The sequence below is a fragment of the Oryctolagus cuniculus genome, chromosome 3, assembly GCF_051225735.1.
Source record: "Oryctolagus cuniculus isolate XC-2025 breed Fujian yellow rabbit chromosome 3, ASM5122573v1, whole genome shotgun sequence".
In the NCBI taxonomy this organism is placed as follows: domain Eukaryota; kingdom Metazoa; phylum Chordata; class Mammalia; order Lagomorpha; family Leporidae; genus Oryctolagus; species Oryctolagus cuniculus.
The window spans coordinates 93,402,680-93,427,332 of NC_142869.1; the positions used below are offsets into that span (position 1 = coordinate 93,402,680).

At 38.3% G+C, this 24,653-nt stretch overlaps 1 protein-coding gene across 18 annotated transcripts in view; it reads right to left on the reverse strand.

Annotated features, from left to right (window-relative positions):
* EPC2 (enhancer of polycomb 2) overlaps window positions 1-24,653 on the reverse strand; it is a 137,864-nt gene that overhangs the window by 14,770 nt on the left and 98,441 nt on the right. For 13 of the 18 annotated variants that reach the window (XM_089329180.1, XM_051848700.3, XM_089329182.1 and 10 more), the window contains 7 exons: window positions 20,615-20,821; window positions 12,333-12,481; window positions 11,430-11,562; window positions 9,014-9,205; window positions 3,431-3,520; window positions 2,019-2,164; window positions 1,569-1,912 (listed from right to left, as the gene is read on the reverse strand). In XM_089329180.1, coding sequence (XP_089185306.1) covers window positions 1,569-1,912; window positions 2,019-2,164; window positions 3,431-3,520; window positions 9,014-9,205; window positions 11,430-11,562; window positions 12,333-12,481; window positions 20,615-20,821 — 1,261 coding nt within the window. The remainder of the gene's footprint in view (window positions 1-1,568; window positions 1,913-2,018; window positions 2,165-3,430; window positions 3,521-9,013; window positions 9,206-11,429; window positions 11,563-12,332; window positions 12,482-20,614; window positions 20,822-24,653) is intronic. The other 5 variants (XM_089329181.1, XM_051848701.3, XM_089329189.1 and 2 more) reach the window with 1 other exon arrangement.

Sequence of the window (24,653 nt, forward strand, 5' to 3'; positions counted from 1 at the left end):
AATTTATATGTAAGATTCCCTTGATACTACACATTATCTACAACGTACATAACATAAAAATACAATTGTTCCTAGGTATCCTTGGGTTCCAAATCCAGATTCAACCAACCTCAAAATATTTAAGAAAAAGAAAACAGCGTTTGTAAAGAACACACATAGGTCATTCTGGGGCCACTATTCTATAAACAATATATTATACTGACTATTTTGGAAAACATTTATATTGTTTTAGGTATTATATACAACCTGGCAATAATTTAAAGTATATCCAAAGATGTATGTGGATCATATACAAACACTACACCATTTTACATAAGGGAATTCCATGGATTTCAGTATCTGGTGGGGGGGGTCCTGGAACCAATTTCCTGAAGATAGCAAGGATAACTGTATTAAATTCATTTGAGTAGAATGTCTCTTAAAATAGGAGGAAAAAATTTCTGATCTCAGTTGGAGAAGTAAGCTTTCCGACAAAAAGTACACCTATTCATAAGGAGCCTACTAAAAATTTTTTCAGAGAGGAAACTTTCAATGGTTCTCTCAAGGAACAATCCTTACATTTAAGCAAGTTAATACACAAAAGGGAAAATTTTGTACTATAATGATTTGGAGGCAAATTGTAAGTAGTTTACCCATGGAGAATTTTCTTAGGATTCTGTCTACACATACACCATACTAGGCACACACACTCAACAGGCAGATGGTGACTTATGACAGGGTTACCATCCCAATAAACTCATCATTAAACTAAAATGCACGTAATACACCAATATCACAGCTTGGTTACACAAGGCTCTCTAGAGTATTGTCTGTTTATCCTCATGATGGATAAACATTCTTTCAGTGGGAGCCGCTGTTCACTGGTACTGCCCAGCATTTCAAGAGCTCATCCATCCACATAATGCTATTCCTGGAAAAGTCCAAAATTCAGGGGCCAGTGTGGCGGCATAGCAAGCAAAGCCACTGCCTGTGACGCCAGCATCCCATATGGGAGCCACTTTGTGTACCAGCTGCTCCACTTCTGATTCAGCTCCCTGTTAATGGCCTGGGAAAAGCAGCAGGAGATGGTCCAAGTGTTTGGGCCCCTGCTTCCCACATGGGAGACCTAGATGAAGCTCCTGGCTTTGGGGTGGCCCAGCACTAGCCATTGTGGCCATCTGGGGAGTGAACCCATGGATGGAAGATCTGTCAGTGTGTCTCCCTCTGTTTAACTCTTATTTTCAAATAAACAAATCTTTAAAGACCAAAATTCAAAATTCAGCATACTTTCTGCTGAATGCATATTGCTTTCACCCCATCCTAAAGTTGAAATATCGTAAATCAATCTCAGTTGGGGACCAGCCATACATGTCAATGGTTCTACAGACATCAGGACATTTTGGTTAAAATGTGAACCACAATAGGATTTGGATTTTTAGGCTGAAAAAAGAATACACTAAGTTAAGGTAAAATCCCTCCCGAGTGATGTTATAAAAATAAACCTTTGAAATTTACCTTGAGTTTATTTAGTATATAATGAAAATTAAGGAGAAAATAGTTGATATACTCTTAGGAAAATGACAGCTTACCTGATATGCCATTCTTGCTGGTGTTCAATAAAGCTACAGATGCCGCAGAAACTCTTTTATTGTTCACAGTCTGCCCTGGTTTTCTTGAGGTACATTCTTCACTATCACTGTCCTGTAAATTTAGTAGCCTTGGCTGGAAACACTGTAGTCGACATGATCTGATATTGCTTAGTATTTCAGAAAGGGACAGTCTATTTTCACAATGTTTACTGGAAGCATTGGTCCGAGAGAAATTAGAAGAAAAGTCTATAGTTTGGGAAGAGCTTGAAAAACCATTCAGCATTTCAGGGTCTATCTGTTTCAAGACTGGATCATGTTCTGTAGATATTCGGTCCATTATGACCCTGGAAAAGAACATAAAACCAAATATTAACTGGAACGGCCTAACATTTTTCCCTACCCTTTCTGGCAGCTTGTAAGCAAAAAGCCATGTCAAAACAAATGGTTTACCTTCCACCTCTGCCAATTCGCCTCCTTGCAAATCCTATACATCTTCTTGGGACTGTAAGTGTTGTAAGGCAATGCCTATACCTCAATTTATCCAATTCTGCCAATTCTGAGTTTTCACATGAATGGTTAGCCTGATCCAAACGAGGCTGCGAAGTAAAAAAAAAAAAAAAAGAAAAACTCAAGAAGTAAATTTCAAATGAAGACAGTTAAACTATGATAAAAATAAACTAACAGCAGGAGTAGCTGAACGAACAATTTGCATCTAGATGTAAAACTGTAAACTGGGGCTTAAATTATTTAAACAGATCAAATTTTACAAAATTGAATCAAAAGTACATCATACCAACATTACCCAAACTGAATTAGCTTAAATATATCTAGGGTATATTTTAAAAGATATGTATCTTTAAAGAATAATATGGCTTTTAATATCAATGTACAAAGTAGAGATGGTAAAATTAGTAATTTATAGGCTTCCTATTGAGGTAAATCAGAAGAAAAAACTTTTGGACTGAAAATTGCACTTCAAACACACACAGAAGTGTTATAGTTTGAACTTCAAGTTGAAGTTTCCTTATTTTTTAAGAAACATTTAGCCTACTTCTTTGCCTTCCCATTCCTTTCATCTTTCTATTTTTCTGTATCTTATCACTTCTTCTTCCTTTCAGAATAATTCCCCCCTTTTTCATCAGCATGACCTATAAAGAAATTCCAAAAAAGAATTTCCTGTATCTCCTATACTAAAGACACACATCCTGAAAAAGTTGTCAATGTATATATTCACAAAATTCAACATGACAAATGGTCTCTATAAGCCATATAAGAAAGCCAAAGTCATCCTTTGTAACTCTATAGTTGTAGTTTACTTGAAAATCTGGTCATTAGGAAGTAAGAGTCATTTCCCCATATAATGCTGCACAGAAACTTAATAACAGCACAGAGCAATTTGTAAATGCGTCAAGGAGTTGTAAACATCACTGCTAGACAAAATATTGCCATGAGGGAAGTTTAAAATTATTGTGTTCATTTGATATTTACTGAGTATGTACGCACAAGACAGGCTTGTACAATAATAAATTTCAATAAACATTCAGCAGTCATCAAATGTTCCTTCCAGGACAAGCTTAGAGAATCCAGGTATCTCTAACAATGACACACTGAGCAATCTTTGCAAACTGCAGAAGCTATAATTAAAGCCTTCGAAGGCTTGACATTTCTGAAATATGAGGAATTATCAATTTCCAAGTAAAGAACTCCATACCTTTCAGCATCTTTTACTGACATCCACTTAGGGGAGGTAAAATAAAAAATGCTGGTGCACTTCCCACTTTTAGATTAAGACTAAGTTATCAGACATGAGTTACCAGTTGATTCTAGTTCACAAAAACACCACAAAAAAATAAAGTTCTTACAGCATAATACTGGCATCCTGCCCGTCTTCTGAAAGCACAGGGACCATCAGGATCATTTTCTTCTTCAGGTTCTGATACTGGGGATGGTACCTAGCCAGAAAAGGCATTCCATTTAGGGGTTACCAAAAGCCAAAAGATCAATGTGTGTAATGATCTAAAATTAAGAACTGATCACAAACAGTAAATCATTCCTATATTACATATAGTAAGCAGTGAACTTTCCAAAATATTTAATGATTAGCAAACATTTTTTATGGCCAAAAATCCTTATTTTTAATGTATTCATTTTTGCAGGTAAAGACACATGGTATTGCTTAATTGCTTCTGAATGAAGTGGTACAGACTTAAAAATAATCAGTACAGTTTTTATATATCCCACCTATTTTTTTGTAAATAATGTACATGGCCATACACACACACACACATTGATGATAACAATTAGGATTCTTCTATCAATTAACTTCACCTGTTTGCAATAAAACCAAAAACTGGAAGTAAAAAAAGGACTACGAATACCATCTCCCCACCAAAGCCATAAAAGGCATAGATTTTACTCAAAAGACGGTTTTTTAAAAATTTCTTCAAAGATTTTATTTAGATGTTTATTGTTGAGGCAGAAAGATAGAGAGAGCTCTCATCCACTGGCTCACTCTCCAAATGCCCACCAACTACTGGGACTGGGCCAGGGAAAGCTGAAAGCTAGGAATTCAGTCAAGATCTCCCTTGAGGGTGGCAGGAATCCAACTGCTTCAGTCATTACCTGCTGCCTGTCGGGGTCTGCATTAGTAGGAAGCTGGAGTCAGAAACTGGAATCAGGGATCAAATCCTGGCACTGTGATATGGGATTCAGGTGTCTTAAACACTAAACTCAATGCCTACCCCTCCCTACTCATTTTTTCAAAATTGGTTTTTAAATCTAGCAAATCCGAAGCAGAAAATCAGAAAAGATGACTTGCTGAAGATAAGAAAACTGGCTGCATAAAGAAGAAAAAAGAATAAAGATTTTCAAAAGGTGTCACATAACTAAAAAAGCATTCTGCCCAGGCCATGGGATAGCAGGCCAAACAGCCTATATAATCTGAGTGCACTGCTGGAATGTCACGGATACATGAAAGCAGACTTTATATAAATACCATAAAAACAGATTAAGGGCTAGTGTTGGGCGTAGTGGGTAAAGCTGCTGCTGTGATGCCAGCACTCCATATGGGTATCAGTTCAAGTCCCAGCTTCTCCACTTCCCATTCAGCTCGCTGCTAATGGCTTGGAAAAAGCAATGGAAGATGGCCTAAATGTCTGGGTCGCTGCCATCCATCCAGGAGATGCAGATGAAGCTTCTGCCTGGCCCAGGCCTAGCCATGTGGCCATCTGGGGAGTGAACCAGTTTATCTGTTCCTCTCTGTTTTTCAAATAAATAAATAAACCTTTAAAAATATATAATCAAATACAGATTAAATGACAGACAAATATTTTATACTTGGCCGGCACTGCAGCTCACTAGGCTAATCCTCCGCCTATGGCGCCGGCACCCTGGGTTCTAGTCCCAGTTGGGGTGCCGGATTCTGTCCCGGTTGCTCCTCTTCCAGGCCAGCTCTCTGCTGTGGCCTGGAAGTGCAGTGGAGGATGGCCCAAGTGCTTGGGCCCTGCACCCGCATGGGAGACCAGGAGGAAGCATCTGGCTCCTGGCTTCAGATTGGTGCAGCGCACCGGCTGCAACACACCGGCTGTAGTGGCCACTTTGGGGGTGAACCAATGGAAAAAGGAAGACCTTTCTGTCTGTCTCTCTCACTAACTCTGCCTGTCAAAAAAAGAAAAAAGAAATTTTATACTCAAGTTTTAGTTTACACTTATGGGTTAAAAATTTTTTAAAAGTTGTGATACTGGGGCTGGCACTATGGCATAGCAAGTAAAGCTGCCGCCTGCAGTGCCAGCATCCCATATGGGTGCCGGTTCAAGTCCTGGCTGTTCCACTTCTGATCCAGCTCTCTGCTTGGGAAGATGGTCCAAGTCCTTGGGTCCATACACCCACGTGGGAGTCCTGGAAGAAGCTCCTGGCTCCTGGCTTTGGATTAGCGCAGCTCCCGCCATCGCGGCCATCTTGGGAGTGATCCAGAGCTCGCTTGCTTGCTCGCTCTCTCTCTCTCTCTCTCTCTCTGCACCTCTCTATAACTCTACTTTCAAATAAATAAATAAATCTTAAAAAAAAAAAACTGTACTTAAGCTTTAATTATCTCACAATTTTACATTGCAGTATATATTCTTTCTGAAAAACGTTGGCTCAGCCGTTTTTACTTGCCAATTTTTAAACCTCATAAATCCCTCTCTTCCTATTTTAACAGGAGAAATGGTTTCTTTACATTTCCAAACTGTGGTAATTACTAATGAGCAGGGTCATCAAAGGGAGAAAGGTATTTATTTGAGGTCCCAATACACCTCATCAACACTATGGGGAGATTCAGAACAGTAAGTTGAGGCTGACTCATTCCTGGGGAACCAATCCTCAAATCTGGAATTTTAAAAGAAATCCCAAATGTGAATTTCATCCTTGGGTTCCTTTGCAAATCACTCACCTTTTCTGAAATATACATAGGAAATACCACAAAGTTTCAGAAATTCTTTACATAAAATATTATCACCCCTTCTATCTGACTACCATTCCCCAAGGATGGGTTCTAGGAGATACAGGAAATGTGAGACACAAGGAAAAAGAACTGATGTCAAGAGAATCAAAGCAGGATTCAGAAGCGACAAGTCGGGGTGGGTGATGTGGTGCAGTGGGTAAACCTGTGGCCTGTGATGCCAGAATCCCACTGGGGCACTGAGTCACGTCTTGGCTGCTCCACTTCTGATCCAGCCCCCCGCTAAACTGCCTGGGAAAGGAGAGGGGGATGGCCCAAGTACTTGGGTCCCTGTATCCATGTGGGAGACCTATTAGAAGCTCTTGGCTTCAGCCTGGCCCAGCACTGGCCATTGCGGCCATTTGGGGAGTAAATCAGTTGAGGGAAGATCTCTCTCTCTCTCTCTCTCTCTTTGTAACTCTGCCTTTGAAATACACAAATATTAGAAGACAAGAAGAAGAAGAAGAAGAAGAAGAAGAAGAAGAAGAGAGGTTTTAATTCTGTTCTGCTGCAAACCAACTGGCTAAGTCTGGTTAAATGTTTGTTCCCTAGGGGCTACCTATTCCCTTGTTTCTTGTTCACTGGTCAGAGAAAAAGCATATGATTACTTTAACAATCTTTTTAGCAACACATGCCTAGTAAGAGCTACATTCTAAGTAGCTGTATTACTAAATGATGCCAACTATTTGTAAGTACTCACTCTTTAGCAACAGGAGGATACCATAAAGACCAATGAGGGTTATCTGAGACCTCATAGAAGGACTCAGAGGAATCTAAGAGCTTCAAAATTCAACTTTCGTTTGGGGTACAGGGTTTCAAGACTATAAAATGAATTAGCAAAAAGAATTTGCAGCAGAAATGAAGCTCTCTTAATGCATGAGGAATACATGTCTAGTTAAACCTGAGGGAGCCCTACTAAGAATGGATGGGTGGAGTCTAGAATTAAAAGTTTCTACAGATCTTAGTATCCCAAGGGTTGGGAATGTAAAGCAAAAACATTCCAGGCTCTCATTAGTCCCAGCAATTTTCTCTATATATTTACCTAATCATGCCATTTTCTTAAATTTTAAAATTTTTAAATAATTTCCCAGTATGGTTAATGCAGAGAGGCCATCTGCCATTCCTTTTACCCCTCCTCTTCTGTGCTTTGTTCTCCAGTAATGCCAGACTGTCAGCTGTTCCTTCTAATAATGCTGCTTTCTCTGCCTGGAGCCCTACTTTACACCTTCTATCCGGCAAAGCACTCTGTTAGGGCACCATATCCTGCATGCCTTCAAAATGGTCATCTGATGAAATGTTCCACTGTAATTGAAATCTCAGCCTGAGTTTAACTGGATGATCCTCTGACAAGTAATGGTCTTATTAAGTACTACTGAAAAGCTTACAAAAAGAAACACATCTTTGTTCAGTTGTTTAGTGTATATGAATGCCACAATATTATTCAGGGCAGAAAAACTAAATAAATTAGAGACAAAAATGTAAAAATAACACAAGCTAGCCAAGGGGGGCACATTTTATGCAAACTCTAAATTTTAAATGAGTATAGCAATAAAGGATTTTTTAAAGTCTTATTTCTAAACACTATTTGTGATGCTGGTTTTTAAAAGAAAATTTCCTTTGGGGGTGGACATTTAGCCTACTGAGCAATGCCTGTGTCCCAACATCAGAGGATCTGAGTTCAATGTCTGGCTCCAGCTCCTGACTTCAGCTTCCTGCTAATATAGACCCTGGAAGGCAGCAGGGATGGCTCAAGAAATTCCAGCACTCATGTGGAAGACCTGGATTGAGTTCCTGGCTCCCAGCTTGGCCCTAGTAGACATTTGGGGGAATGAATCAGGGAATGAGAGCTCTCTCTGTCTCTGTCTACCTCTCAAATAAAACAAGTCTTTTAAAAATGTTTAAAATAGAAAATTTCCTTTAAAGAAAGTAAGTCAAAATATTAAAATAAGATAAAGCTGGTAGCTGGTTCAAGGTCTTTGTTAAAAGTATTTTTTAAGTCTCATATATCATACAGGAAAAAAAGAAAGTATTGCCAGATTAGGTGATAAACAATATTGTTTCTTAAAAAATACCTTTTGTAGACAAAATTCTTATTTTACAAATAGCACTTACAAAAATAAAATTTTAAAAATTATTTTGAAAGGCAGAGTGATAGAGAGCAAGGAGATAGAGAAAGATGTTCTATCTGTTGGCTCACTCCCACATAGCTGCCAACAACCAGGGTGGGCCAGACTGAAACCAGGAGCCTAGAACTCCATCAGGATCCTCCACATGGGTGGCAGGGACCCAAGTACCTGAGCCATCTTCCACTGCATTCCCAGGCACATTAGCAGGGAGCTGGATCAAAGTGGAGCAGCCTGGACTCATACAAGGGATCTGATATGGGATGCCAGTGCAAGTGGTGGCTTAAACCACCACACCTTAACATTGACCCCAATTAAAAAATTTTAAATTGCAAACATTTTTGTTGTCAAACTGTTGCAATATTCATCAGACTTATTTTCAATAGTTAAAACTGATCAATTTTAAATCAACTTTAAATCTTTAGAATCAAATATCTAACAAATTAGTAGTATTTATGTTAAAAATTCTAAAGTATAATGCTGGTAGAATGTGGTAAACAGGGAATTATTGTTGGTCAATATTTACAATTATGATTTAAAGGTATTAAAATACTGAAAACCTTTGGTATAGTAATTCTATTTCTATTTTAAATACCAAAGGAAAGGAATATAATGTTCATTTGGGAAAAATTGAAAATCATCTAAATGTTGTACAATAGAAAAAATTCCATCCAACTGATGGAAAATAATAGAAAATAAGTATCATTTCAGACCTACACATATAATGTGGGAAATGTTTATGTTATAACATTAGATGAATAAAGAATCCAAACTCTAAGATATCGATTATGTTTTAAAAATATAACAATATGAAAAACTAGGAGGAAATGTTTTAAAACCAGCACCTGTGGAAATTCATCTTCATCTGAGCTGTGAAAGTCATATTGCTTAATGTCACTCTTATTGATCACAGGCAATGTCTCAGGAGTGGGTTGCTGAGATGTTATCAAAGCCTCTGCTTTAGGCTTCTTTGGGTACTTCTTCTTTTGACGAACCACATCAGAAGCCTCTTCTTTCAAAGACAAATGATGAGAGTGCTGTTTACATGACGATTTTTCCCCCAAAAGGAAGAAATGAAAATTATTTTAGAAATCATAAAAACTATACTGTTCTTTAAAAAACATACATTTTTATCTAGGAGGTGATTTTATTGTTTTTAATATGAAAAATTATTCTGTGATCATAAAATCAAACATGTTTTACTTTGTGCAAGTTGTGAAAAATAATTATGGTATTTAAATTTGCTTTTTTATACCATTAATAATACTTAAACTGTTTTCTAGTTTGCTGTGATCACTTTGCCATCCAATGTGTAAGAATTATTTAAATTCAATTTTTATTTAAATCTACTGTATTAATGATTAAAATTAGTAACTTATTATCGTTAAAAATAATTAAACTTGAATCATCAATTCATTTCAATGCTTATTTCCAATTTTTAAAAATGTTTGTGGGTGATAATTTTTTGAGACAAATAAGCTTATTGACTAGGAATAAAACTTCACTTTCTCGATTGTACAATTAATACCTCAACTGAACAACCATCAAAACTGTTTCCAAGTACTCTAGAGTTCTATGGAAGTACTTGAGAGGCCACAAACAAGGGGACTGACTGAAAGGGTAGGTTCCAGCCACCACCTCTATTCCACAAAGAGACTGTTTTTGTTTGAACATACCAGCATTCTTTTTAATAAAAATAAATTTACCACTTAAAAAAGTTGGAATGGCTGTCCCAAGCACCAAGATACTAATAATATGATATGAAAAAATATAAAAATATTTAAGTTATACATTTCTTCATGTAGTCCATATATTAAAATACATTAGAGTGAAAAACAGCACATACAATAAAAATGCTGCTTGAAAGGCAAATTACATTTAGTGATATAAATTGTCTCATACCATGGGTATAATTATGGTATCATAAAAGAAAAACCAAACTTCTTAGAAGTTCATATTTTAAGGTGGGATGTATGACAAAGTAAATAGTTAACTCTATGTAATGAAATAAGACAAGAATGGATCCAATCTTATCTAAAATCATTATTTAAATAGGCTGAGAAAATATCTAAAATAACAATTAACTCAGATAATAGAGAATGATTATCAATAACCATGGATTAAAATTTTCATATTCTAATGCATAATATTGGCTACTATAAAATGGATATTTACAAACAAAATGCATGGTTGTTTCTGACTATAGAGGCCAGTATGATTTAAAGGAAATCAAGTGGGTGGGCTAGATGCCTGTGATTAATAAGAACTCATGCTTAAATCGAAAGGAGTTGAATAAAGGAGGAGTCTTCCTACTCCACATTCCATGCCCTTAAGAACAAACCCATGAAAAATATTCTGTACATTTTTAAAAGATGAATTTTCCACAAACATCCTAAGTCACTTTTTAAATCTTTGTACAGAGTGAGGCTAATCTGTCTAGATGCTTTAAACTCCTTAAAATTAAAGGGTTCATTAATTTTCATTTAACCAAATGGAATACTTTAATGTACCAAAAGTACTGAATAAATATTATTATTTAGTTCGAGATTAAATGACCACTGAGTCAAGATTTTGTGTTTTTTTTTAGAAATTGTTTTTGAACTTTATTTTTAGTATGGTGGACAACATTCAGGAAGGACAGACTAGTTGACTGTACCAGTACTATTCTTATAAGAGTAAAGTCTGGATAACCACTGCCACAATATCAGAGTGTTCCCCTCTCCACCCCATTTTTTTCCTCATCAATTCTCATCTTTTATTATGAAGAAACTGTGATCCAGAACTTAGAGGATTTTCTCAAGTCACTTAAAGGATATAACAATTGATAAATGCTGGTCTGGCAATGATGACAAAGAATAACTTCAAATAGTCTCAATAAAGAAAGCTTTAATTTTAGTTTGATACTTGCCACTATGACGCAGGATTTGCTAAGGTTAATGACAACTAAGCTTTATTTATCTTTATTCTCTAGGGAAGCAGAAGGAATACTGGAAAGTGATGTACTTTGGTATCAGACCTGGATTCAAACCTTGAAGGTGCCACTTACTAGCTCCAACACAGAAGTCACGCAGAGGTAAAACCAACTTCAAAGGACTATTGTGAAGATTAATGAGTCAATATGTATATAAAAACACTTAGCAAAGCACTTGGCAAATAATTAGAACTAAATGAATGTTAATTACTTTTTTCCTTAACCAACTGTATTCAGACAACTGCAGAAATCAATATTACCATACTTGCTTTTCCACAGAGGATATTCACCTTAGTTTTACATTCTTGGACTTTGTGATGGTTTCCATTATGAAGAGTTGCTGGAGTGGCATATAACTCTTTTTCTGACCTGCTGATTTTCACTTCATTAAGGATTTCACCACCATAGTCTCCTAAATGATATCTTAAAAAGTAAAAATAAAAATAAAAATACAAAGTTGCATACTTTAACAATAATGGAAAAAAAGATATCTCAATTAGAACACACCTAAACAAATACAGCTAAACATTAATTAGATTTTTAAAAGAGAAAATGTGTGAGAGTAAAGCAACATAGATTTGGGATTCAGTAAAAAAAAAAAAATAAACAACTTTAAAAAATGCGTAAGGTACAGAGAAAATGAATTTGACACATATTTTATATTACCAAGTATTGAGAAATGATGTTTAGATTACTTGCTTAGGGAATCACACAAAATTCTGTTAGATCTGGTTTAGTGTTTTTTTAATTATGAAGGAAAATGCCATTAGAAAACACATCCCGAGAAGAGCTGAAACAAAAAACTTTGTCCACTTAGTCAGAAAACAAAAATCAAACCTTCATTTACTTGAAGTTTTCTTTAATAGAAATTTTTAATAGAGAGAACTGAACAAAAAAAACCAGAATCTCTAAGTTCTTTTCTAAATAAAATTCAGTGATTCTTTCAAAAAGCAAAAATACTTAAGTGCATTAGAGGATCTATACAATATGCAAAAGTATTTCAAATTAAAAATTTCATCTGGCAAAAAAAAATCAGTGCCACAAGTCTTTAAAAAATTTTAAGTTGTTAGAGAATCAATATTAATTATCATAAAGCTTAGCCAAAATAAACTTTTAAAAAAAAGATCTTTTGGTTATATTTTGCCCATCATTTGGTTAAAGCTCCTACTAGTATGTAATAGTAGCAATGTTACCTTTTCTCCACAACTTCTAAGGTTAAGTGCAACAATTCTCGTTTTGTTTTCTCTCTTCTCTTAATCATTTCCAAAATTGTTATGGCTCTACTGAACTCTCGTCTCAGTTTCAACATCTTTTCATAAGAGGCTTCATCGTTCTTACGATTCTATTAAAAACAATAATTTTAGAATAAACAACCCATTTATCCATATTTCTAGCTCCGTTCAACAAAATCTTATCCAAACCAAATCTATCCAATAAGGACGAAATGTTAAAAGCAGCAACATTAGAAAATCATCTAACAGCAACTATATAAGAGAACCTACTTAACTCTGAAAACAGAAGTACAAGCAAGTAACTTTTTTTTTTTTTGACAGGCAGAGTTAGACAGTCAGAGAGACAGAGAGAAAGGTCTTCCTTCTGTTGGTTCACTCCCCAAATGGCTGCTATTTGGGGTGTGCTGAGTCGATCCGAAGTCAGGAGCCAGGTGCTTCCTCCTGGTCTCCCATGTGGGTGCAGGGCCCAAACACTTGGGCCATCCTACACTGCCTTCCCGGGCCACAGCAGAGAGTTGGACTGGAAGAGGAGCAACCAGGACAGAATTCGGCACCCCAACTGGGACTAGAACCCGGGGTGCCGGCGCCGCAGGCAGAGGATTAGCCAATTGAGCCGCAGCACTGGCCAATCAAGTAACTTATGATAAATATTCAGAATACTACCACTTCACCAGCTGTTGAGAAGATGCAATGGCATGGAAAAGATAATTCTAATGGAAAGGTGTTAAAAAAATTTACCTGAAAAAAATCTACTACATCAGAAAATGTATTTCACTCTTATCGTAGAGTGTGGTATTTTTTAACGACAGAGGTCAATGTACCCGAAAATAGCCAAAATCCTCCCTTTATCCAGCTCTGCAACTGGGCAATGTAAGGTTAAACATTCTACAATGTAAACATGAGCAATGCAAAGCCTTACTTCAGAAATTGACCTAAAAACTGAAAGTAGGTTATCAAGCATCTCAAGATATGGGATTATCAGGCTTCAACATAATAATACATCACTGCAGAGTAGAAAAGACATTTAGTTAAAATTATGAATTTCAGAATAATGTTAAGCAGTTCTTATTCTCAAGCATAAGAAATAACTTCAGGGGCCGGCACTGTGGCACAGTGGGTTAACGCCCTGGCCTGAAGCACAGGCATCCCACATGGGCACTGGTTCAAAACCCGGCTGCCCTGGCCTGAAACACCGGCATCCCATGTGGGCGCCGGTTCGAGACTCAGCTGCTCTGGCCTGAAGCACCGGCATCCCATATGGGTGCCGGTTTGAGACCCAGCTGCTCCATTTCTGATCCAGCTCTCTGCTATGGCCTGGGAAAGCAGTGGAAGATGGCCCAACTCCTTGGCCCCTGCACCCACATGGGAGACCCAGAACAATCTCCTGTCTCCTGGCTTTGGATCAGCACAGCTCCAGCCATTGCGGCCAATTTGGGAGTGAACCATCAGATGGAAGACCTCTCTCTCTACCTCTCCTCTCTCTGTGTAACTCTGACTTTCAAATAAATAAATAAATCTTAAAAAAAAAAAAAAGAACTTCAACTAACTGTAAGTGAAAGCCTATTAATTGAAGGTTCAGCTGTAATTAGCAGCATCCATATGACTATAAAAATTACTATTAATACAAACTATCTTTTTTAAAATCAAACATCTGCGAGTACTTAACAATATAGCAGGCACAGAACTACTGGTTCAAAAACAGACCACTACCACACCTCAATTTATGTGCTCAGACGTTCATTTAAACAATCCTTCTGTCTTTGAGTTAATAATTTAATATGGCATTAAAAAGAACCTGAAGAATGCCAGAGGTTTACATTGGAGGCTACAAAGGAGAAATACTGAGGAAAAACTTCGTTTTGCGTTTTTTTCTTTTGTGTATCTTACATTTGAAAAAAATCATCTACTGAAGATAAACTAAATAAAGTCCCTCATGGTACTACATACAGAATATTTTAAAATGCTAACTTAATAAGTCATCCTTTTATCAAACCAAAAGCAAATTCGTCTGACCCCCTCCCACTCAGTACTATGTGGCATCAAGCAAAACTGAAAGTTTAGTTGTAAGCAATCTGATTTTGGTAAACAGGCAGCAACAGCACTTTCCAATCTAAGACAATTTCACATCAACACAGCAAATATTAAAGTGGCTACTTTATTCAGGGTACTATTCATGCTTCCCACCCTCAAAAGGCACAAAGTCTAAGAATGACGGACACAGAATCCAAAGGTGACTAGCAATATGAGAAAAAAGGACACTGGCAGTTAGACACTGAACAACATTCCCAAGTGCAACAGAAGCTTTTCAGACTGGCCTCCTCCTCTATAAGCACTGTTCCTCCTGTACACTGTTCTTTTGCCCTGTCTTACACATTTTCTGATCTCTTTAAGCCAAACTCACCACTGTGCCTAACTTCTCCTATCCCCAGTCTTGTCCTTTCTACTCCTTTTTAAAAGTTACAAAAATAATATAAACAATTCCCATGTCTTTACCCAGATTCCTCAAAGGGTAGTATTTTACACTTGCTTTATCTCCATCTTTCTCTATGTATACACAAGGAAGGTGCTTTGAAAACTTCATGGAAAAATGAATTAAAAGTATGAGTTTATTTTGGTGCAAATAGGGTATGAACTACACACATAGGTTCTTCATAATATATCATACAAAAAATTCTTGTATCAAAGGAAACTAATACTTCTATTTTTATTTACAAGTTTTCTGAAATGCTTTCGTACACACATATAAATTACTAGCAGTTGTATTTTTAAATTTCCCAAGAAAAGTTGAAGATATCCTATCCCTTTTCCCCTAAACACTTTAATATGTACTCTTTCTTACTTTAAGATTTATTTATCTATTTGAAAGGCAGAGTTATAGAGAGAGAGAGGGAGAAATATCTTCCATCCACTGGTTCAATCCCCAGATGACTCCAACTGCCAGGGCTGAGCCAGGCACTTCATCCGGGTCTCCCACACAGGTAGCAGGGTCCTAAGCACTTGGGCCATCTTCTGCTGCTTTTCCCAGGCCATTAAGCAGGAGCTGGATTGGACATGGGAGCAGTCAGAACAGGAACCAGTGCCCAAGTGGGATGCCAACTTCGCAGGAGGTGGCTTTACTGGCTGTGCCATTACGTTGGCTCCAATACATTTTTTCTTTTCTTTTTTTTTTTTTGACAGGCAGAGTTAGACAGTGTAGGAGAGAGAGAGAGAGAGAGAGAGAGAGAGAGAGAGAGAAAGGTCTTCCTTTTTCTGTAGGTTCACCCCCCAAGTGGCCGCTACGGCTGGTGCGTTGTGGCTGGTGCTGCGCCGATCCGAAGCCAGGAGCCAGGTGCTTCCTCCTGGTCTCCCATGCAGATGCAGGGCCCAAGGACCTGGGCTATCCTCCACTGCAATCCTGGGCCACAGCAGAGAGCTAGACTGGAAGAGGAGCAACCGGGACAGAATCCGGTGCCCCAACTGGGACTAGAACCCAGGGTGCCGGCGCCACAGGTAGAGGATTAACCTAGTGAGTCGCGGCGCTGGCCTAAAAGAAATGATATTCTATTATATAACCACAGTACAGCTATTAAGATCTGGAAGTTAATGCTGACACAACTCAAGGCTCATGTTGTGACATAGTGGGTAAAGACACAACCTGCAAGCTGGCACCCCATATGGGTGCCAGTTTCTGTCTGGCTGCTCCATATTTGATCCAGCTCTCTGCTAATGGCCTGGGAAAAGCAGTGGAAGATGGCCCAAGTGACTAGGTCCCTGCTAGCCACATGGCAGACCTGGATGAAGCTCCTGGCCCCAACCTTGCTCAGCCCTGGCCATTGTGATCATCTGGGAAGTGAACCAACAGATGGAAGATCTCTCTCTCTCTCTCTCTGCCTGTAGCTCTTTCTTAAAAAAACAAAACAGGCCGGCGCCGCGGCTCAATAGGCTAATCCTCTGCCTGCGGCGCCAGCACACCGGGTTCTAGTCCCGGTTGGGGCGCCAGATTCTTTCCCGGTTGCTCCTCTTCCAGTCCAACTCTCTGCTGTGGCCCGGGAAGGCAGTGGAGGATGGCCCAGGTCCTTGGGCTCTGCACCTGCATGGGAGACCAGGAGAAGCACCTGGCTCCTGGCTTCGGATCAGTGCGGTGTGCCGGCCACAGAGGCCATTGGAGGGTGAACCAATGGTAAAGGAAGACCTTTCTCTTTCTCTCTCTCTCTCACTGTTCACTCTGCCTGTCCAAAACAAAACAAAACAAAACAAAACAAAAAAACACACACAGAGAACACAGATACAACCCATTATCTAATTTCTAGACTTAATTTGCATTTCCCCTAATGCAACAAATACAGTTGATGTTATAAAAGGATCTTAGTGAAACAGTAATTATTAAAATTACTAATTTTTTTCCTGGTCTATGATTAACAACTTCATTTAGCTCTCATATCTCTTCAGTCTTCCATAACTTGGAATAGTTCCTCTTTTTTGTGGAATCATGACCATGACATTTTGTATGACAAACTATTTTTAGAAAATATTCCTCAATTTGGGTTCTTTTTTTAAAAAAACTATAATTTAATTCAGAATATAACTTTTGTTGTGATGACCACTGAAATGATATGTAACTTTCTCATATCTTACCAGGAGTCAAATCATGGCATTTGTCACAATACTGCTAATATTAACTTTGATCACTTAAATAAAATGGTGTCTGCCAGGTTTTTCTAGTCAAGTACTATTTTTCCTTTATTTTTAATTAACAGGCAGCTCATTTCTCATCAGATTCTCCACTGATTATAACTTCTGCCTGAAACAAGTATTACCATGTTGGTTCCTAAATGGTGATTTTCCTACTCCATCATTCTGCCAACATTGATAAATTTGGAAATTTACTATAAGGAAAGTGCTCCCTTCTCTTCCTTCTATCTACCTATTCACCTTTCTAACTACCTGGCAATTGAGTTTTCATCTATCTATTTATATCAGTATGGACTCATGGGTTACTCTGTGGGTTACACTCCATTACTCCCACTTTTATTTTGATGCTAAAACTTTCCTAGCTCTAATCAGTAGAGTCCCCCTTCAAGTCAGTTCCCATGTCCTACTGACACAGCTCCAGTATTCTTCAATCACACTCTAATTTTCTGGCCTGGCAGAGTATTTGTTTCAGGCTTATTTTTATAAGCCCCAAACGTGGAATCAACAATTTTCCTAGGAGCCTTATTTCCTTTAATGGAAAACAGTATTTAAAATCATGACCTACATATTACCCCCGTGCCACTGAGTATCACTGATTCTAGAGCATTTCAGTGAAAAGAGCTAGGAAGGAAGTATATAACATATGTTTACACATACACAAACAGAGCTCTGTATTTCTAGCTGTATCAATATTTAAAACCAATGGGAGTTACCTAGGGGATGTTGGGTGGGTGTCCTGGTCCATTGCTACCATTGTACCCGGTGCTGAACAGAGTTCATACTGATTTCTATTCTTTTAAGACAGCCCTAATTTCCATATTTAAATTCAATCACACCTTTTACCCCTTCTCACAACTGTCTTTGGTTGAAGCCAACTCCTTATTCCTACCCCAGTCACATATTATAGTTCCGACTCTCAGGGAAGTGGTTCTCAAACTGCTGCACTTTAAAATCAACTGTAGATCTTTTCATAACCAAGGATGACTCACAGGTGACTATTAGGTACAGCCAGAACTGAGCACCACTATGCTGGGAGGTTCTTCTATCTTACTTCTGGGCCACACAGAAGGAGAGAAGGCATAGATCTTAAAAGTTGCATTTATGCAGCTAAACATAATAAATGCATATGCTGATTCAGACCTTTCCAATCATTATATCCAGACATGCTGATGACATTTAAGAATGACCTAAAGTACTGTTAAGATCAACATTTCTTAGACCAATTAATCTAATCTGCTACAGCTGAATAGTCAACTTACAGTTGCTACAGTCCGTATAAGTAGAACAACTTAGTTAACTGGCTATAGGGCTTCCTGTAACTAACCAAAGCTTAGTGACTGTGATTAAACTCTACATTGGTTTAGTCTGTTGGGCCCAGTGCCATGTACCCAATTAAAATCACCTACAAATTTTCATGTGCTTATGTACTCATAAATTAAAAATTAGTTTGGTGAACTAAAATTAAATTCTAGTCTGCCAGACAAGTATTTCAGGTGTTCTTTAGCTCTTACAGTCAAGCCTTTTAAAGTCTGTGGAAAAGAAAAGCAAACAGCCTTTGTTAATTGCACTCATCTTTGCATACCCTAGTATTCAGCTACCTCCTGAACCCTGAGGGGAGATTCATTATTTGTTGAGTGCTTTCCCATCTTTCTCATTTTGAAACATGTACACATTTCTGATTAGTAATAAATATGGAAGACAAAAAGTAGTCTTTGATCTCAGAGAAATAAAAAGTAAAGAGTATTGAGAAAGGAAATGTATTAGTCTGCAGGGGAATATGAAAATAATAAACAAGGGGCCGGTGCTGTGGCAAAGCAGGTAAAGCTGCTGCCTGCAGTGCCAGCATCCCATATGGGCGCTGGTTCGAGATTCGGCTGCTCTACTTCCAATCCAGCTCTCTACTATGGCCTGGGAAAGCAGTAGAAGATGGCCCAAGTCCTTGGGCCCCCGCACCCATGTGGGAGACCTGGAGGAAGCTCTTGACTCCAGAATGGCACAGCTCCAGCCACTGAGGCCAACTGTGGAGTGAACCGGCGGATGAAAGACCTCTCTCTCTGCCTCTCCTTCTCTCTGTGTGTAACTCAAATAAAGAAGTAAATCTTGAAAGAAATAAATCTTGAAAGAAAGAAAGAAAGAAAGAAAGAAAGGAAGGAAGGAAGGAAGGAAGGAAGGAAGGAAGGCAGGCAGGCAGGCAGGCAGGCAGGCTGGCTCTCTCCCTGTCTCTTAAAAAAAAAAAAAAAAAGGCCGGCGCCTTGGCTCACTTGGCTAATCCTCCACCTGCAGCGCCGGTACCCCGAGTTCTAGTCCCGGTCGGGGTGCAAGAATCTTTCCCAGTTGCTCCTCTTCCAGTCTAGCTCTCTGCTGTGGCCCGGGAGTGCAGTGAAGGATGGCCCACATGCTTGGGCCCTGCATCCACATGGGACACCAGGAGGAAGCACCTGGCTCCTGGCTTCGGATCGGCACAGTGCGCTGGCCGTAGCAGCCATTTGGGGGGTGAACCAACGGAAGGAAGACCTTTCTCTCTGTCTCACTGTCTAACTCTGCCTGTCACAAAACAAAACAAAACAAAACAAACAATCAAACAAAAAAACCCGCATCCTTCGATGTTTAAGAAAATCGTATCCACAGAAAAGTATTAGGGAAATTTTGGTTATTAACTAATAAGATAGGTTCTCCTAAAATATACGAGCCCTGACAGCTGTTATACTCCACAGCTGTCACATTAACAGCTGAGAAGCTTTCAGTGTTGTTAGAAACAAGAACATTAGAAAACACTTAGCCTCCATTTATAATTCTTCATGCTTTTTACCTTTATATGTTCCTATAACTTTGCAATGTTAGAGAATTTATTCCCGTGTGTGGTATTTACTGTTAGTTATTAGAAACAGGAGGCAGGGAACACCTCCCTGTAACAATGCTTTGCTTCACAGTGTAGCATTCCACAATAAGAGATTCTGTTTCTTTTACTTAAAATGCTAACTTACACTGCTTCTGAAAGCCAGATGGAGACAAGTCCATCAATTTAAATCTGATGCAACTGACAAATAAGATTCTACTGTCACTTTTGACTGCTGCCACAACAGGCCTGAAAAACGAACCTTCTACTTCTCATGACCCCATTGTAGCTACTAGCAAGATCTACTTTTACTTGCAGAAAACAGAACAGTGTTTCAGAGGACCTGCAAGTTTTCAAGTCATCACCAAGGGAAAGTAGCATTATTTCAAATTCTTGGCTTCCCAAATAAGAGGGGATTCAGGGTAGAATGCCGAGTATACTGAGGAACTCAAAAAATTCAAGGTAAGTAAGGACACACAATTCCTGTCACTTCGATGCAAGCCTAAAATGCTATGATTTGTAGACTCATAAATTGCTTGCACAGTAGATACAAACTATAAACAACTGGCCAATAGAAGCTACTAAAGAACAGGATTTCTCACATGAAGTTCATCACTGTCCTTAGTTTCCATTATATTCAAATTGGTCAAAATTATTCAAGTTACTAGAAAAGAAAAGGTATTGGTCTTAAAAATACTACTAAGTTATACTTTATTAAATCTAATTTGTACACTACCTTTCGAGTTTGCATTTTCTCTGTTCTTCTCCGGAAGGCAACATAGGGATCATTGTTGGTGGAGCCATCTCTTTTCTCTTGCTTTATCTGAGGAATGAGGGATGGCCCCCTGCAGTTTTTTCGTTTTCTCACCCAGTAGTCATATACAGCTTTAATAAGGTAATCATCTTCGTTTAGCAGCAATTTTGCTTCTTGAAGTGTTACAAGCTAAATAAAAAATACAAAATGTTATCTATTACAATGTTTGAAAAGGAGAAACCAAAGTTAAATAGCTACAGGAAAAAACATGACTACTTCTAACAATCACTAGATATTATGTGCCAGTTGAGGACACAATTCAACATAACACAGGACTCATTAATGAAAAATTTCATTCCTGGGGCCAATGTTGTAGCATAGTGGGGTAAGCCCACATAGGCACTAGTCCAAGATCCGCCTGCTCCAGTTCTGATCCAGCTCCCTGCAAACGCACCTGGGAAAGCAATGGAACATGGCCCCCAGTGCGCTTGGGACCCTGCACCCACATGAGAGATCCAGAACTCCCGGCTTCGGTCACCCCAGCCATGCTGTTGTAGTCATTTGAGGAGTGAGGAAGCACACTCTCTCTCTTTCTTTCTCTGTCTACTCCTCTCTCAGTATAACTCTTTCAAATAAATAAAACTCCAGCAAAAAAGAAAAAAGAAATTTGCCCCCAAATTAGTATTTTACCCCAAGAAGTAGTAAGTTCCAACCACTTAAGATATTCTAGAAGACATCCGTGGTCCCTCAAAATTTTGATATTCTGTGCTTTTATATATTTGAGGATCACTAGTTTTCAAGTTTAGTAGTTACTACTTTTCAATAGAAACTGAAAGCTACATAAATTTCCTTATCTGCTGCCAAACTGAAAGATGCATATTCTCTAATAAATTGCAGCTTCCTTACTACAGTGTGCCTCTTTTGGTACTGACAAAGGACAAGTAGCATGTTTCTTGAAGTTTCAATTATGTAAATTTAAATTACATATAAAACCAATTTCTCTACCCAAGCTGATTAAGTACTATAGAATCCTTGTTAACACTCATTCTGTTAATGACACTGTCATGTTGGGGTCAATGGCCCAAGGATGGTTCTCCTGGGGGCTCTTACATGACATCACAGGGACTCACCTCACATTTCTCAAAGCAGCCAGCCAGCATAATGCTGACACACCTCAAACTAAAGTTCATAAAGATTTGGTCACATTTGTTGCTTTGCTCCTTCAGAAGATCAGGTAAGCTAATTGGCTTAGCAGGATTACAGGGTTACAGAACTGTTGACACTGAACTTCAGAAAAAGATCATGTTATTTTTTTTTTAATTTATTTTTTGACAGGCAGAGTGGACAGTGAGAGAGAGAGACAGAGAGAAAGGTCTTCCTTTGCCGTTGGTTCACCCTCCAATGGCCGCCGCACCACGCTGATCCGATGGCAGGAGCCAGGTACTTCTCCTGGTCTCCCATGGGGTGCAGGGCCCAAGCACTTGGGCCATCCTCCACTGCACTCCCTGGCCACAGCATTGAGCTGGCCTGGAAGAGGGGCAACCAGGACAGAATCCGGTGCCCCAACTGGGACTAGAACCCGGTGTGCCGGCGCCACAAGGCAGAGGATTAGCCTAGTGAGCCGCGGCGCCGGCAAGATCATGTTATTTTATGACTGAGAAGCTTCCTGAAGGAATGTGATCCCAATCTTGTATATCTGGTATTTTAGAGATAGATTCATTTTCACAACAAGTAGACATATTTCACAAGAAATGTTTCCCTGCAACTTGGTAATGAAGGGGAAACTTTCATCACTAAAATTATAATATTCAAATTGATCTGTATAGTGTATAAAGTCATCTGAAGAAGTCAAGACTCACCAAATACATTTCTCATGATTTGACTACTCCTGTTAGTACATCATAGAATAAACTGATCATTGGACTTCAAATCCTATTATGGTGATTTCTATGGTTAATTAACTGGTTTCTTATTATAATTTGGTTGCTAGATAACTTGAATTAACTATGTCAACTTAAGTATGCTAGTCCATGCGACAATTACATTTACTGCTATAAAATAGTAAGTGGCATTCTTTGGTTATTCAACATCTCAGTAGAGGAAGCTTAAATGCATCTGAGAAGGTAAATAACTGGGTCTTAAAAGTACAGGGCCAGGGACCAGTGCTGTGGCATCATAGTATGTAAGCTAAGCTTCCACCTGTGGTGCTGGCATCAGTTCATGTCCCTGCTTCTGCTCTTCCTATCCATCTCTCTGCTGACGGCCTAGGAAAGCAGTAGAAGATGGCTCAAGTGCTTGAGCCCCTGCACCTGTGCAAGATCTGGAAGAAGCTCCTGGCTCCTGATCAGCTCAGCTCTGGCCCTGGTCATTGCAGCCATTTGGGGAGTGAACCAGCAGTTGGAAGACCTTTCTCTCTGTCTCTTCCTTTCTCTGTAGCTCTCTCAAATAAATAATATCTTTAAAAAAAAAAAAAAAAAAGGACATTGGAAGGCCAGTGCCTGGAACATGAAATCAAACCCCAAAAAACAATTATTTCCAAACATTATCTTTAAGTGGATTATCTTCCTACTATTAGCTGAAATTTGTTGGAATGGTGATGTACACCCTAGTGTCTACAAGGACAGCAGAACTGCTTTCTGGATATAAAAATCCTGTTTCATGCTGACAGCAGCGCAGCGCCAGCTCTGAGGTGTTCTGGAGATCAAAGCAAACAATGTTGTGATATGGTACATGTGCTTCCGGTGTTTTAATTATGCTTCTGATAAAATTTTATAATCTTCACTAATTCAAGAACTTAACCTAACCTTAGACTGTGAAGGACAGTAAGGGAAGGACAGTAAGGGATCTTTCCACCAATTGGAACAATAGCAAGTTTAGTTTCTTATATAACTACACTATCAAATTAACACTGCTTTCTAAGCTCCCACATGACATGTCTGGAATTAAAACACCCGCTCAGATTTCCTTCTCTGGTATTCATTGTTCCACCTTGCCACACCTTTTTGCCTTGTTAAGTACTCTCCTGGTTCCTTAGCGACAGCTGTTGTGGCCATTTGGGGAGTGAACCAGTAGATGAAAGACCTCTCTAACTCTGCCTTTCAAATAAATAAATACATTTTTTAAAAAAGTTTTGTCATTTTGTGTGTACTTTATCTAATAGAAAGCAATAGAAACCAGTATTTGATAGAGTCTGAGGTAAATATTATTTCTAAGACAGCTCTGAGGTATTTTGATTTACTTCATTTACTTATTTAGAAATATCATGCTATTATCATAGAAATTATCATACTATATGTGTTTTTCTTCTAGATTACTAATAGCTTTGCAAGGATAGGACCATTTAGTTTGCTCAGAGACAAAATCCCCAGTCTAGCGATTTCAATAAATAATTTTGAACACACAAATGAATAAGTTACATATAAAAACTTTAAATTCATGAAACAATCAATTAAACAATAAGTAACAATCAATTCTTAGCAGCTCATCATTAGGTTCCAGCTTGTAGAGAACAGATGAATTCATTACCTAAAGAAACTGACCTGACAATATGACAATAAAGGTAAGACAAATTACAAATTAAGCAATAAGAGAACAATGTGAGGACTTGGGAAATGAGTATAGTGGAATGAAATTTATGGCAGAGTAGCAAAAGTCTCTCTCTGGAATTGCCTGAATTTCTTTCCAGTAAGGATAAATGATTCTCTTTCTGTTATTTGCCTTCTGTCCCTACTTTACTTCTTTCAAATATGACGGTGTATTATTTGTGTAATAATCCGAAATACTACTAAAGGCAGGTTTCCAAATAAGTATAATAAATACATTAAATTTAAAACAAGCAAACTGATCGCTTTTCAACTTGGTTCTCCAAGAATGAATGACAGTTCAAAATCTGTCTGGTGAAATTATGATTCTAAATAGATAACACAGCAAACACTGACTTTTCAAATGATCCCTAACTTATACCATGCCACAAAATTATGGCAAATTAATCAGAAGAGAAAATATCAGCACTCAATTCAAC